The following is a 16,116-nucleotide window of genomic DNA, read 5'->3' as shown; positions in this document are numbered from 1 at the left end:
ATAAGCACTGCTTCTGAGTATAGCATTAGCCTGTTATCTGTTATCTCAGACTAAGTCGGTTGAGACCTTCCAAGACGGTGGACAATAAAGTCTATCTATCTATCTAATAGGGCTGGGACGATACACCTAGTTCCCGATTCGATACTATCACGATACTTGGGTGATGATTCGATATGTATTGCAATTTTTAAATTGCGACTTTTAAGTATTGCGATTTGATATAACAATTTATTTTGATTATTGTTAACTTTTTTAACACCATACCATGGGAAAAAGTTAGCATTGTAAAAAAAAAGCCAAGATTTAGGTCTACATCAGGAGAATTGTTGTAATTCATTGTCTTTTTACATTTCAAGCTCACTGTCTTTCTGTCAAAAATACTGACACTTTTATTGTCCACAGACATCTGTTATGTTTTGTAAAAGGTTTTACAGAACATTTAACTATTTCTCATATTGTATTTACAAACATGCTGTAAAAACTCACGTGCATGCTCTCTTACATTTGTCACACACTGAGGAATGCAGTCCAGACTGGAACCAGCGCTAATGCAACAGGCATGATGTCAATAACTGCTTGTGTGTCTGAGAGACAGAGTGAAAGAGTTTCGCCTGTAAACACATACCTCCATTATGGAGCAGTGCTCCTGTTTGGGAGTGGTGCTCAGCCCAGTTTTCTCTGCACCAGCAAGCTGGCCAGGATTTTTAGCAAAACCTCAACATTAGGCCATTATGTTTTACTTTATGCCGCAGAGTAAGGAACTACTTCTTCCATGTTTGTGACTTATGTACATAAGATGAGGAATTTAACTTGTCATATGAATTTATTATTTGATTCACTGTAGTGTCAGACTATGGAGTTCTGTATTTTTTAATAGTTGTTGACTTTAACAAGACAACACATGTATGAATTATATTGTGATAATGAGATTACTTTTACAGACAAGTATACCTCTTCAAGCAACAACATCGATATAATCCATTTGGTGAAGCTTCACATGTCTTTAAACAGATAATGATTGATTCTCCAACTCCTCCTCCTCTTCATCCATCTCTCCTCTTGCTCTTTCTGTAGATAACCGTATGGAAGAGATACAGTGATTTCCGGAAGCTTCATCAGAACCTCTGGCAGCTGCACAAGAATGTCTGTAGCCAGTCGGAGCTGTTTCCTCCCTTTGCCAAGGCCAAAGTCTTTGGTAAGAAACTAATCCCCCTCGATTCCCCTCGAACATTTTTGTCCAGATAAAAGTAAAGAGACCAAATGCTTGTCTCTGCAGTGCCTTCTTCACCTGTTTGATGTTTTTGGTCTTCGGGTACCTTCTGATATTTGGTTGTTCATGTTAGCGACCTGCTCTAAAATGACCAAAGAAAAACAGTATATATATATTATAGTGTTGGACTGCTGTTGTAGTACAAGATTAAAAAATCCTGGATCTTTGGATCACTGGAGTAGTAGTGATGAGTCTGCCCCCTTGAGGAAGCTCAGTGTTATTACTCAGTCAGTAAGCATTACTCTTACTTGACATGAGCACTTGCTTAAAGGCAAAATCACTGATGTGTGTGTGCATATATTTCTATATTTATATTCTTCCATGTATGCATTGGCAGGTCGTTTTGATGACTCAGTAGTTGAGGAAAGAAGACAGTGCTCCGAGGATCTGCTGCAGTTCTCTGCTAATATCCCTGCTCTCTATAGCAGTCAGCACATCCAAGATTTCTTCAAGGTACCCAAACACACGCATGCAGAAACACAAACATACTCCCACTCACACTACTATCAACTGAAATGTTTTTAATTATTTTCAAGGGAGGTGAGGTCCACGACGGCTCGGAGCTCATTGGACCAGCTGAGCCCTTTTCCGACTTCCTGGCAGACAGTTTATCAGATTGCAGCTCTGACGGTAGGGTTACACTCAACAAGTCTTCCTCTTAATTTACAAGGTACGTTAATTTGCACTTGCTCAGTGATGTGTGGGCATTTTCTTTTTTCAGTTCAAAGAGACATCAGTGGGGCAGATGATTTGACTATCACATCTGAGTATGGAGGTATGGTTCGTTTGTGTATCAAAATTAGGGCTGTCAAAGTTCACGCGTTTACGCAAATTTCATTTTAACGACACTAATTTCTTTAATGCATTAACGCAGTCGATCTTTTGGAGGTTGTAACAGGCTCAGTTCTGAAGCTAGAGTGAAGATACTGGCATCATATGAAACTATAAAGCCTAAAGAATCCATTGGTAACAACCATGTCATACTAGCTTGTCGTGAAAAAGGTTAAATGACACTCGAAACTTGCGCTAAATTTGGCGAGGAAAAACTGTCATGGCCATTTTCAAAGGGGTCCCTTGACCTCTAACCTCAAGATATGTGAATGAAAATTTGTTCTATGGGTACCCACGAGTCTCCCCTTTACAGACATGCCCACTTTATGATAATCACATGCAGTTTGGGGCAAGTCATAGTCAAGTCAGCACACTGACACACTGACAGCTGCAATATTTGTCATTGGTTTGTGTTGTTAATTGATTTCCAATAATAAATATATACATACATTTGCATAAAGCAATCATATTTGCCCGCTCCCATGTCGATAAGAGTATTAAATACTTGACAAATCTCCCTTTTTAAGGTACATTTTGAACAGTTAAAAATGTGCGTTTAATTGCAATTAACTATGGAAAATCATGCGGTTAATCGCGATTAAATATTTTAATCTGTTGACAGCCCTAATGAAAATATCAGCCATATACATTAGAACCCATGCATAAACTCATTATGAAGTGTGTATCTGTCTGTATTGACCCTAGCGCTGTTTTCCTCCCCAGGCCCATCCAGTGACAGCGACCTGACCTCCCTTGCTGTGGATACAGACTCTTTGGCTGGGCTGGATGATGGCATGGCCTCAGGCCGCACCTCCCCAAACCAGCCACAGGGGGGAGCCTCCAACATTAGCAGCAGCTGCAGCCCTCGCTTGCCCTCCCTGCACGACCGCCGAACCCCGTCTCCTGCCCCGGTCCCTGCCTCCTCAGCCCCTAACCCAGAGGTCAGCTGGCCAGGCCGAACGCCACTATTCTCCGGCAGTCTGAAGAAAGCCATCGGCGGCAACCCCAAGGACGTGAAGTCGGACTACCTAGACAGAGCCAGTGAGCTCATCTGTTTGGCTGTACAGAAGGAGAAAGAGCAGGACTTCCAGGCAGCTTTCTCCTGCTATCGCAGCGGAGTTGACCTGCTGCTGCAAGGAGTGCAAGGTCAGTTTGGGAGAGAGCTGGGTAACTACATATGCAGCAGTGACCCAACTTATATGACAGTTTATTTCACTGTAGACCGGGGCCTTGAGGAAAAGTTTTTTTTTTAATCAGCTGTTAAATTTGTGGGCATCAGGGTTTGTTGCAGCAAGCTATTTTGCAGACACAACTGTTTTACTGTGAGAACTGACATTTGGTTCAAAGTGTAGTGCAGCGAGTTTAGAGTTACCATCCATAAAGTTGGGGGACCTACGAGAGAAATGAAAAAGAAAGAATGGTTCAAATTGATGCAGCAGAGACTGAGATATTCAAACTTTTAGTTCCTAGTATGGTTCGAGCTTTAAAAATAGTGGATTGTAAACATTCCATAATGTAACTCAGTAGCATCGTTTACCTGCCTGGTGAACGCCCACGTCTTTCAAACTTAATCCCCCAAATTGCAATGCTGCTTTTCTGTTAAGCCCAAATCCAGATTCAGACATGATGAAGCTCCCTCCAGAATCACAGAGGACATTATAAAACAGTTTTTTCACAGACTAAGTAATACTCACACCATGACTACTAGTAAACCCATTCAAAACTTCCAAGGTCCGCCCCACAGGTACTGAAGATCATAGGGCTGTCCTGAATACCATTTTTTGGGCTTCGAAGCTTCGGTGAGAAATATTCGAAGGTATTCGAAGCTTCGCAGAGCAGCAGGCTGACATGTCCTTCTGTCTGTCTGTTTGTCTCCGTCTCCCCCATTTCAGTGCCCAGGACAGTGCCGCACTACTGTACACCGAGATGCTAAACACAACAAACAGCGATAACCATCTGAGATAACTCATAATAATGAACGTTGAATATGAATAATGAATAATGTTGTGGGATTATTTCTGGTTTCTTCGGCTATTTTGGGATTTATTCATTATTATTACATACTTAAATATAAAAAAAAAAAAAAAAAAGAAAGCATTCAAATAGTGATTTGGAGGTTGAGTATCATGGCAACGGTTGAAGCTTTGAAGCATTCGGGTCACTGTGCCCTAGTAGGTCATGACACAATCTTTAAATACGGTCCTCTAGATCAGAGGTTCTCAACCTTTTTGGATGTGGCAACTGGCAAGCTAGCAAAAAAATGGTCTTGTAGACTGGCGTGGGTGTGTGTGTGGCCAGACTCCTGTAAAAGATCGCCTCCACACGAGTGATAAGACATGAAAATAAATCTGCTTTGAATGACATCCTACATTGTTCTCCTGTACATGAGGAAGTAAGCTCATTTAATTCTACTTCAAAAGGGTTTTACAGGTGATACATCTGTATTGAAGAATCTGTCAGAACCTCATCCATCAGGGAGAGGGAGGGAAGGGCAAGCGAGAGCGTGGACAGAAGGAGTGAAGTGTGAAACTGAAACTATTTAGATATCATGTCAAATTAAACTCATTTTAAACTCAAATTTGGGCATATTCACAACTAATCCATCATAGTGTGACGCAGTGGAGAAATGCTTCATGGAAATATGGGCTTGGGAGGAGCAGTAAGGCAAAAACAAATATGAGCGGACACTATACTGAATGCGTGTTTATGCACACAGTCATTCCTGATCATCTGCCATCATTGCTCACGCTGGCAGGCGGGTGGAGAGAGTGGATGGATGATCGCTTCTTGTCAGACACACTGTGTCGACCAGTGCCGGCTCACAGCTCGGTTGTTGAGAATCACTGTCTGCCTTAGAACATCCTGTTGTTACTAATCCAAAGATAACATCAATTATTATAGCTACTGTATCTAAGCGCATTACTTTATAGTGGTATCCATGGACGTCTGCTCGGATGGGTGGCCTTGTGTTTATGAAGGCGGTGATTCTGCAAGCATCCACCCTGCAGGGTTGCTCTTCTTTAGTTTTAGTTTATCACTTTTACTTTGTGCTTTATTAGCTTGTCTCCCACATTAACAACAGGCTGTTTTGTCAGTAAATAAAAAGCTTGTACAGAAACTTTTAACCCTGCCGCACTATAAAAAAAAAACTGCTTCGTAAAGAAAAATGATTTATGTCTCTCACCCCTGTTCAGGTGAGCCCAGTCCCACGCGGCGAGAGGCAGTGAAGAAGAAGACTGCAGAGTATCTGATGCGTGCAGAGCAGATATCCAGTCAGCATCTGAGAAGCAACATGGGTCAAGGGTCAACGCAGACAGTGGTGAGTGGGAAGGAAATGGCCCGTACGCTGTCTATGTTAGGTTATGCAAATGTGCTTTAAATGCGTGCATCCACCGGGGTCCTCAAACCACTTGAGACAGTATATCAGAGTGCATTCGGGTTTACTGCAGATGAACATCACAGCAAGTTGGAAAAATTGTTAAACCTATCTTTTTATAATGCACATACGTAGACAGTACAAAAGAATCAATAATAATGAATAATAATTTCCGCCCACAGCAGGCAGTTTGTGGCTTCAACAAGCTCTAGAAACTGTACACTACCTGTATCTGATGATCACAGTCTAGAGTTAATCTTTTTATGTTGTTGACTAAGACACGGACTGTTGTTTGTCTTCTTATATTACTTGGGGCACATGTTGCAAGAGATCATATCATGATACTTAATGAATGTGACCATGTTTTAATGATCAAATTTCACACCATGTTTTTTTTTTTGTCCAAGGCTTTGGGGGCACAGTGCTGCCCGTCCACCAGCAGAGGAGGCCAGCAGAGTCCATCCGAGGAGCTGAGAGCCTACAGGGTGTTGGGGGTCATAGATAAGGTCAGTTTACTATTGGCAAGTCTTGCAACTTGCAGACACATTTTGTTTCCTAAAAAGTAGGGCTGTCATTCGATTAAAATATTTAATCGCGATTAATCGCATGATTGAAGAAATGTACTTCAAAGGGAGATTTGTCAAGTTTTTAATACTCTTATCAACATGGGAGTGGGCAAATATGCTTGCTTTATGCAAATGGATGTATATATTTATTATTGGAAATCAATTAACAGATTATATAAATAAATATAAATACATTTTATCTAGAAACCCTCACAGGTACTGCATTTAGCATAAAAAAATATGCTCAAATCATAACATGGCAAACTGCAGCCCAACAGGCAACAACAGCTGTCAGTGTGTTGACTTGACTATGACTTGCCCCAAACTGCATGTGATTATCATAAAGTGGGCATGTATGTAAAGGGGAGACTCGTGGGTACACATAGAACCCATTTTCATTCACATATCTTGAGGTCAGAGGTCAAGGGACCCCTTTGAAAATGGCCATGCCAAGTTTAGAGCGTTATTTAGCCTCCTTCGCGACAAGCTACTATGACATGGTTGGTTTCATTCCTTCGGTTTTCTAGTTTCATATGATGTCAGTATCTTCACTCTAGTTTTAAAACGGAGAAGAGAAATTAGTGGCGTTAAAATGAATTTATAATTATAATTATTGTAGTTATTATTGCATAAACTTTGACAGCCTTACTTTTTTACCATTTAATTTGGTTTGATTTGATGTCAAAATTTCCTCCTTGAATATTATAGAAGCCCACTTATGAGAGAGGAGAATTTTTTATGGTGAAAACAAAACGATAATTTAGATCCTTACAAAATAATTACACTTAAAAACCCGGCAGACGCTCATTTATTTAATAACTGCTCCGGTCCAGAGAAATGTGGATGTGTCAAATTTCTCCTCCTTGTGTCCTTTCCGTCTTCGACCATCTCTTTTTATCCGAAGCAATAAAGCGTAATAGATTTACTGAATGGTATGGTAAGGGCTGAGTGTGTGTATGCTCAGCGTCAGTTATGACTACCACAAGGTCAGTTTAGGTTGCCGGTCCTCTCAACCAGCTGCCGGCGAAGCAACTTCACCACTCAGCCATGAAATGACTTGGCAAGCAGCTCAGAGAGCGGCACACAACATTGAGTCAATGATGCTCGTCCTCCACACACACACACACAGACACACACAAAACCCCAAGGAAAATGTTGATACAATACTAACATGTGTTACTCTACAGAGGTGCGTGCAAAATCCACAATATGTCAGAAACAAATCGGACACACAGCAGAAAAAAAAAGCGCCATAAGTGGAACTACGCTATCCAGAAACAACCCGGCTTTCCTCTCCTCTTTCTCCTCCTCCTCCTCCTCCTTCCTCCTCTCACTTTTAATGGGGACAGAGGGGACAGATGGAGAGAGCTCCTCACCCTGCTGCCCCCCCCTGCCCCTCCTCTCCACCTCCCCCCTTCCCTGATGTTTGTGTCTTAATTATATTAGCGCCCTGGCTAGCACCGCCACTCTGTTTACTCACAGCTCCATTCATATCCATTTAGCCTGCACCTGTTTGGTCCCAGCCAGGGTCACATGGAGAGAAACGCACCCACAAAAACATACGCACGCACTGCACCACGCACAAACACAGACCGGGTCACACACATATGCTTCAAGCTCTCCCCCGAGACAGCCAGGGAGCAGAAGAGCAATGGAGATGTCGGGGAGAAGGAGGGAGGGGAATAAAGATGTTAGGAAGAGCCAGAGGAAGATGAACTAAAGGGGATTTAGAGCAATTAACTGTGTCTGCCATGAAGCATTGCATGGATCTGTAGTGACTCATTTTTCAAGGAACACATTTGCTTCAAAATTAAAAAAAATTAGGAGCACAGGAAAGAAATTTGTGCATCCGATATATGAACAGAAATGTGTATAACCAACCGTTTGGCTTGCAGGTTGCTCATATGTCCATTTTTGGTGCATTTAGAGCTGCAACTAATGATTATTCTCAATAATTCTGAATCCGTCAGTTATTTTTTCTATTGTTAAATCTATGAAATTGCCTAAAATATTAAATGACCAAGATAATCTCTTCCGATTGAATCTCCAAAATCTTAAAGGAACTATGTGAAACATTTCGGGGGATCTATTGACAGAAATAGAATATAATATTCATAATCACCTGAAACTAAGAATTGTTGTGTTTTCGTTAGCTTAAGGAGCGGGTCCTCTTCACAGAGTCCGCCATGTCGCTCTGCCATGTTTCTACAGTAGCCCAGAACGGACAAACCAAACACTGGCTCTAGAGAGAGCCTTTCACGTTTTTGCGTTACCTGAAGGCCACCGTAGTTCTCCGACACACTTGTGAAACTGCGGTAACATGAGCGACAGAGTGCAAAACCGTGGTACCGCCAGCCGCTGTCTAACCGGCGTTACTGAGGTTTTGCAATCGGCGGCTCACGTTACCGCAGTCTTGGAAAGGGAGGAGTGAGTGGAAGGCAGTTGGTTGCAATCTGCAACCACACCACTATGTTTCACCAAATCCTACACTGTACCTACTGTACCTTTTTAAGATACTCAATTTACGATGATTTTTTTTTTTCTTTAAAAAAAAGGGAAAAGCATGAAAATTCCAGAGAAAAAACGGCGGATGCTTGGCATTTTTGATTGATAAAATACTTAATGATGAGATTATTAAAAGTGGTTGTCTTTTACTTTTCTGTCATTCAACTAATCTATTAATGAACTAATTGATTCAGGTATTGAAAATATGTGTTCATATATAATATAACATATAATATATATCATATATAATATGTGTTTTTTTGCAGCTAGTATGCATTTGTTTCCCTTTTTTTGCTATTACACTACATACTATGGCTGCAACTAACGATTAGTTTCATTGTCCATTAATCTGTCGAATATTTTCTCGATTATTCGATTAGTTGTTTGGTCTATTAAATTACAGAAAATGGTGAAAAATGACGTTCGGTGTTTCCCAAAGCCCAAGATGACGTCCTCAAATGTCCACAACTCAAAGATATTCAGTTTATTGTCATAGAGGAGTTAAGAAAACTAAAATTTGTTAGAAATTTGTTTTCTAAAAAAAAAAAAAATCCTCAAACTGATTAATCGATTATCAAAATAATTGGCGATTAATTTAATAGTTGACAACTAATCGATTCCTTTTTGTAGCTCTACTACATACATCTATAGATTCCTTTTTCTTTTCTTTTCGTTATGTGGCCGGGATTTGGTTTGGTCCAACACAGCAGGATCCGACGTGTTAATGCCAATTTGTCTAGTATAATTTAGGGACCTACATTTGTCTTGAGGTGACCCTCATGTGTGCCCTGACCCAGTCGTTGAAAAACGCTGCTGTGGAGGACACAACCACTACATCATCTTGTATGTCTGTTCATATCTGGCAATTAATGGCACTCTTCCATCGCAGGTTCTTTTGGTCATGGACAAGAGAACACAAGAGACGTTCATCCTGAAAGTAAGTTTAATATGTGTGTGTGTGTGCGTGTGTGTGTGTGTGCACGCCGCATCCTCATCGTCCTGACTCTAAGTGTAAGTGTGAAGTGTGCCAGAAGCCCCTGTGTGTGACCGGTGTAATTGATTCTAATGGGCCTGTCCCTGTCAGCTCCTCTGCTCTCAGGTGTGAGACGTGTGCCAGATGCCAACGCACAGCGCGGGCACAGATGAATACACACACACACACACACACACACGCATGCCTACACACACACACACACACACACACACACATGCAGCCAATGTGAACTTTACGTGTAGCGCTGATAGATTTGTGTGGCTCTTTTAAAGTCACGCGCTGTATGTGGCTTGATGAATCCAGTGACTTTGGGTTGCCATGGGGCAAAGCTGGCACCTCGTTAATAGGAGGTTTCTCCTTTGCCACACTTTTTTTTTTTTTTTACACCTTATTCTACACACTCACCTTCTTTTACCTCCTCCTGCTCATGTCCTCCATATTTGGGTTAATTTCTCTTTTCTCCTCTTGTCCTTAAATGCAGATTTCCTTGCTTACTTTTTTTAATAACTCACCTCCCCTTCCTCTTCTCTCTTACCGTAGGGCCTGAGGAAGAGCAGCGACTGCGGGCCAACCAAGAGGACAATCATGCCTCACTCGGTGCGCCACATGGTGCAGCTGAGGAAGTTCGTCGTCTCTGAAGATGCTGTTTTTCTTTTGCTGCAGTATGCTGAAGGTAAGACACACACACATCTCATGCTCACTAGGGGTGGGAAAAAACATCAATTCACCTAGGTATCGCGATTTTATTTTTTTTTAGATTTTGAAATTGATTTTTTTTAATGCCAGAATCGATATATTTGCTTTATTTGAGTCTATGTGGAGGTAGAAGGAAGTTACTGCTTTTATTGTTGTAGTCTGAGTAACGTGACATCACATCCGTTCCGTATCCAAGGTAATCCAAATTAAAAGTCCCTAGAAGTGTATGATTCAACTTTTTCCCATGGTCTAGTGTTAAAAAAGTTAACGCAATAAATCGTAATATCGAATCGCAATACTTGTAGAATCGCAATACTTAAAAATCGCAATACATATCGAATCGGCACCCAAGTATTTTGATAGTATCGAATCGGGAGAGAGGCGTATCGTCCCCGCCCTAACGCTCACCAGTTTCCCTCTTTTGTCTTTTTTTTTTTTACCTCCAACTGTCTTTTCCCCTCCTTCACCCGATCCCTCCTCCTCCTCTCTTCTCTGCCCTTGTTCCAGACAGATGTTTGATAGAGATGGGTGTGTGTCACAGGTCATTATTCTGAATACCAGGTGGCGCCATGCTTCATTAGCTATGCCAACACCTGGGCCTCCTTACATCCCACTCACTCTAGGATGTGTGTGTGTGTATGTGTGTGTGTGTATGTGTGTAGCTCGTGTGTGTGTGTGGGTGAGTGCGTACAGTGAAAGGCAGCCATATTTTTTTAATGCCCTGTAACCTATTCAATCTGGTGCACTCTATAACCACCCTGCGCTAATATTAGTGGACAGTATTTAATATCATATGAACATGATCTAATAAAGCAAAGGCATAGTTTCACCTCGGTTACCTCCCAGCTCTGTGAGTCGCAAAATCCAGGGTTGCTCCTCCCTAAATGCGTCTTCACTATGCTGTTAGCAGCTGATGGGTTGAACGAGGACAGACAGACAGACAGACGGAGGGAGGCAGTGACCTGAGTGACATTGGACAAAACAACATGTGGATGGTTTTACTTTCTAAGCCATCGAGTTGCCCCACTATCATTATCATCACTGTGCACTCCCGATCCATTCTCATCACACACAACAGATGCCGGCTTCCAATTGCTCACACTACAGCTGTGTGTGTATATCTGTATGTCTGCGCGTGAGTGTGTGTGTAAGACAGAGAGAAGTCAAAACGTTACACTTTGGGAACCTAAAACACTCACACACACACACCCAACCCCATTTAGCCAAATTGGGTTCAATCATAACTGTTCTTGTTTGCCTGGTTACTCATTCCTAAGTGGAAACTAATGACCCTTCTTACCAAATAGTCCCAGTAACTAAGGAGAAACCAAAGTCAGGAACTAAAAGTCTCCTTTACCATTACTTTTTGCGTTTAACTTTAAGTTAAGCCAGCATAACTTTGTTACTTTGTTTGAATATCAATAAATCATCTCTATCCTGGTACTCAGTGCTTGCTGCATGAATGAATGGTGTATTCAAATTGTATATTATACGAATAACGCATTTATACTTTCAATTTGCATTAAAAAAACTGCATGATTTTTGCCCCAAACTACATGTGATTGTCATAAAGTGGGCATGTGTGTAAAGGGGAGACTCGTGGGTACCCAGAGAACCCATTTTCATCCACATATTTTGAGGTCAGAGGTCAAGGAGCCCCTTTGAAAATGGCCATGCCAGTTTTTCCTCGGTAAAATTTAGCCTAACTTTGGAGCGTTATTTAGCTCCCTTCCCAAAATGCTAGCATGACACGGTGCCTTAGGTCGTCTAGTTTCATATGATACCAATATCTTCCCCATAGCTTTAAAACTGAGCCTGCTGCAGCCTCTTAAAGACAGTAATGTCAGTCTCAGAGGTTTAATACTTCTGCTTACCACTGTATTAGATACACCCGTCTTTTGTCTTTGTCTTTACTGCCCTGTTTCCTTCATCTCTAGGTGGGAAGCTGTGGTCTCACATTGGAAAGTACCTGCGTGATTCCAGCCCAGATGAGAGCTTTGACATTCCTTTCATCCAGAAGAGCCACACAACGGCTATACACTCTCCACAGCATGTCATCCCACAGCTGGATGCAGGTTCAGCCAGTTCTGGTTCTGGGCCAGTTGCTTGTTCTGATTCTGTCTCAGGGTTGCAGAACAAAGGGAAGAAACTCACCGCATCTCCTAAGAAAAGCGCTCTCCCTCCGAGGCTTATCGAGAAAACCGGGGCTCAGTCCGGAGACTCTGGAGCCACCTCCGAGGAAGAGTGCACCAACAGCTATTTGACACTTTGCAATGAGTACGAACAAGATAAAGTAGAACCCGATGCACTAGAAGAGGAGGAAGAGAAGAGCGAACAGGAAATGCTGTCGCTGGAGGTTCCCGTTGCGACGACCAACACCACTTCCTCGCGAAGCCGCTCGCTGCTTAGCAACGACAGCCTCTCTTCACCTATCAGCTCTCAGGAACTTGGCTTTTTCACAGAGTCGTCCGACAAAAGTGGCCACACCCTTGACAATGAGCAATGCCATGGCGAGGGACAGGATCCCGGTGAAGTGTTCAGTCCTTTGCCCTCCCCTGCCGTGCCTCTGTCTCTGGATCAGTCCAAGCACACGCCAATGGAGTTTTTCCGTATCGACAGCAAAGACAGTGCGAGCGAGGTGACCTGTCTTGACTCAGGAGAGCAGCGCCCCTCCCATAAGCAGGTCCCCCTCTTCTCTGCATCCGACCTGGGCTCGGATGTCACTGAGGATCTCCCAGAGCTGGCTCAGGAGGTCAAGGGCCACAGCTCGGAGCTTTGGGGGTTGGACTGTAGCGATAAAGGCTCTAATGAGTCAGTGCCAGTCATCTCATTTAAAGAGGCAGTAGTGGAGGATGAGGGTCACCCGCCAGACCTTTTGGTCAACCTGCCTGTAACGGGCGGGACCGTAGACTCTTTACAGGAGGAATTAGACACTTCTGGGGTGTGTCTCGGCCTCGAGGCCACGGCCTCTCCTCAGAAGTTCATCCAACCTGATGTTTTACAGCTTCCCAGCCAGCCTGAGGAAGAGGAGCTTTCATCTTTATGTACGGCCTCTGCAACTTGCGACACCAGCGTTGCATCTTCCTCCCCCTTCAACTCGCTGTGGGACGACTGCAGCTCGGCGTTTGAGCAAGAGGCCTCTGACAAAATGGCGGTTCATCCCGCTTGCCAAAATAACGAACTTCCCCTTGACCTTCCAGTTACTGACTCGCTTAATGAGAAACTAGAGGCCGGTACAACAGTAAACACAGACTTGGTTCCAGACCGCGGTGGCAAAAGCACAGACTCTATCCCAGACACAAATGGGACCGAGGCCTGCGCAGTGGTTGAGAGTTTATTAGGTCTTGATGGCGAATCATCAGGAGTTATTAGTACTACAGGTGGCAGCGAATTTGATAAAGAAGTATCGCGGCTGTTCGCAGAGCTGGACGAGCTGTCGTTGGCTGCGTCCCAAGCTCGTATCCCGGAGGAGTTTGTCCGATGCTGGGCCGTCGAGATGGTGACAGCGCTGGATTCTCTGCACCAAGAAGGCATCGTGTGTCGAGACCTGAACCCCAACAACATCCTGCTCGACCACCAAGGTTAGACATCCATTATTACCACAGCTTATTATGAAGCTTTGTTCAGTAAGATCCCACTATCTTCCCATCTATATCATAGATCTCTTAAATCTTGTACTAAATTATTGCACACAGAGATGACAGTATATGTCTTTAAGTACTTGCACATCTGTAGTTTGGTTCATTTGGCCAAGACCAAGGAAAAAAATGATGCATTGTTGCATTTCAGTTCCGGTCTGGTTCCTGTTCACACTGACTTTTTACAAACGGAACAAGAGGAGTAAACATGACGTTATACAGCCTGACAGATAATGTACTGGACAGTTTTAGGGGTTGTCATCCTGCATTATCAGGACCCACTTGGGGAAATCAAATTCCAATGACTGGCAGAAGTTTATGCAGCACTTTAATGCTCCCAGATATCTGGGTGAACGCGTAGTTCGAATGCCGGGGAGCTCACGGACACACACATGATTGGCGTAGTGTGGGATCACTGTCACACACTTTTTAACGGAGTTAAAGAACTTTCAAAGTTTACGGAATGTGAAGCTGTTTTAACAGTTTTCGCCCTATTAATTATGGAAAATACACTCACTGACATGGTCATGTACATGGCCTTTAATACAGATTGCTTCCTGAACAGATTTCACGATCAGCAGATGGATTTATTCGTAGTTTAGCTTTTGAAATCAGGCTAAAAAAACATATCTTCTAACATAAAATCCTGTGGTTGGTTCGTTTAATTTGCCACCACAAATTAACCACACCAGAGACCACCTTTTCAGACGGTGTCGGTTCGGTTGTTTGGTCCGCACCAGGGTTCGATTGACAGTTTTCACACCAGCCCATATGAACCGTACTAACCGGGCAAACAGACCTGAGTTGGTTTTAACCGAATCAAACAGGTTAGGTGTGAAAGCACCCTTGGACTACTACTTGAAGTAAATCTTAAATATATGGCTTGTAAATAAGAATTTAAATGTCAACTTCCAAGAAACGTGATTTACAAAATCCTATAGACATCTTACAGCAAGCATAAAACCGCATCTCTCTGAAGCTGCTGTACTATGTGTCATTTTGTTTTGCTTGTTTCCTCCAGCAAAAATACAAAGAGCTTGAATTCGAGATCTCTGCTTATTCCTTTCTCAGAGCAGATAGTATTTGACTGCTGTCTCTGTCAGTCAAGCATGATGTAATCCTTTTACTGAAATGAAGGCTCTTCCAGAAGCGACAGTGTTGTTTTACCAGGAGGTCACAGATTCCCCCCTCAACTTCTTCCTTTTGTCGTCCTACAATCATCTCTCTCCACCTCGTTATCAACAAGCGTCTAATTAGCTGAGTGGCTGTTTTCGTCTCCCCGGTGGTAATTATTGTTCTAAAGGGCCCATCAACGGCGTAGTGTGGTGCATCAGTCTGGCTAGCCCAGGCTAATGGCCACGGCTACCTAATGACACCATTAGTTCTAATGATAGCGTTAACGGGTAGCCGCTAAACAGGAGTAATCGCCGGGGCTGTGTGCTTGAAAAGCTCACGGAGGGATGTGGAGAGAGGCGGAAAGGAACGGAAGGAAGGAAGTGCTCTAAAGGTGAGTAAACAGTTTGAAAAGTAGCGAGTCGGAGTGACACTTGACTGCTCAGGGTTGAACCCAGATGAATGTTTCTTCCTTCGACTTTGAGCTGAACACTTTCCCTCTCCTTCGTACTTCCTGTCTCCTCAGGTCATGTTCAGCTCACCTACTTTTGCAGCTGGAACGATGTGGAGGAGTCCTGCGACAAAGAGGCCATTGCCAACATGTACTGTGCACCAGGTGAGACATGCATATACATCTCTCTGATTTCTCTTATGTACCCATTCTATACTTATTAATTGGGGGGCCTCATTTTGTGTGTTTTGTGTGTCAGTTAGGAGGTTTATGCGGGGTTAATTCTATGCAGGCATGCAGGGCCATAAGTAGGCCACTATCCCATGCTCACAAAACCCTCATTCATAGCCAGACATGAATAAACAATCCAAGTGTGCACAAACCACTCTTGAGAGTAGAAACAGATGATTCTTTCTTGACTCTGAACGAGGGCTGGGCGATAATTCAATATGATAATTTATCTTCTTTCAATGGAATCGCATCGTGGTGAAATCATGTATCGAGATATCGTGATACACAATTATGTAATCTAAATTGATAATAACAAACGCATACTAACTCAAATGTCTCAGAAAATCTGATCAAATCAGTTAAATCAAACTGTTGTCTTAATGTGATTACTCTGTTTTTGTATCGTATTTTGTATTGTGTGCATGTAAACATATGATCAGTGTAT

At 42.8% G+C, this 16,116-nt stretch overlaps 1 protein-coding gene across 1 annotated transcript in view; it reads left to right on the top strand.

Annotated features, from left to right (window-relative positions):
- The window catches only part of rps6kc1 (ribosomal protein S6 kinase polypeptide 1), a 30,580-nt gene that overhangs the window by 2,621 nt on the left and 11,843 nt on the right, over positions 1 to 16,116 (top strand). Inside the window, exons 3-13 of the mRNA XM_037751259.1 lie at positions 1,075 to 1,195; positions 1,608 to 1,723; positions 1,807 to 1,900; positions 1,992 to 2,045; positions 2,825 to 3,247; positions 5,296 to 5,420; positions 5,885 to 5,983; positions 9,438 to 9,485; positions 10,083 to 10,215; positions 12,176 to 13,819; positions 15,516 to 15,605. Coding sequence (XP_037607187.1) covers positions 1,075 to 1,195; positions 1,608 to 1,723; positions 1,807 to 1,900; positions 1,992 to 2,045; positions 2,825 to 3,247; positions 5,296 to 5,420; positions 5,885 to 5,983; positions 9,438 to 9,485; positions 10,083 to 10,215; positions 12,176 to 13,819; positions 15,516 to 15,605 — 2,947 coding nt within the window. The remainder of the gene's footprint in view (positions 1 to 1,074; positions 1,196 to 1,607; positions 1,724 to 1,806; positions 1,901 to 1,991; positions 2,046 to 2,824; positions 3,248 to 5,295; positions 5,421 to 5,884; positions 5,984 to 9,437; positions 9,486 to 10,082; positions 10,216 to 12,175; positions 13,820 to 15,515; positions 15,606 to 16,116) is intronic.

Source organism: Sebastes umbrosus, chromosome 18 (assembly GCF_015220745.1).
Source record: "Sebastes umbrosus isolate fSebUmb1 chromosome 18, fSebUmb1.pri, whole genome shotgun sequence".
NCBI lineage: Eukaryota > Metazoa > Chordata > Actinopteri > Perciformes > Sebastidae > Sebastes > Sebastes umbrosus.
Note: the sequence above shows the minus strand (reverse complement) of the source record. Positions and strands in the feature narration are given on the sequence as shown.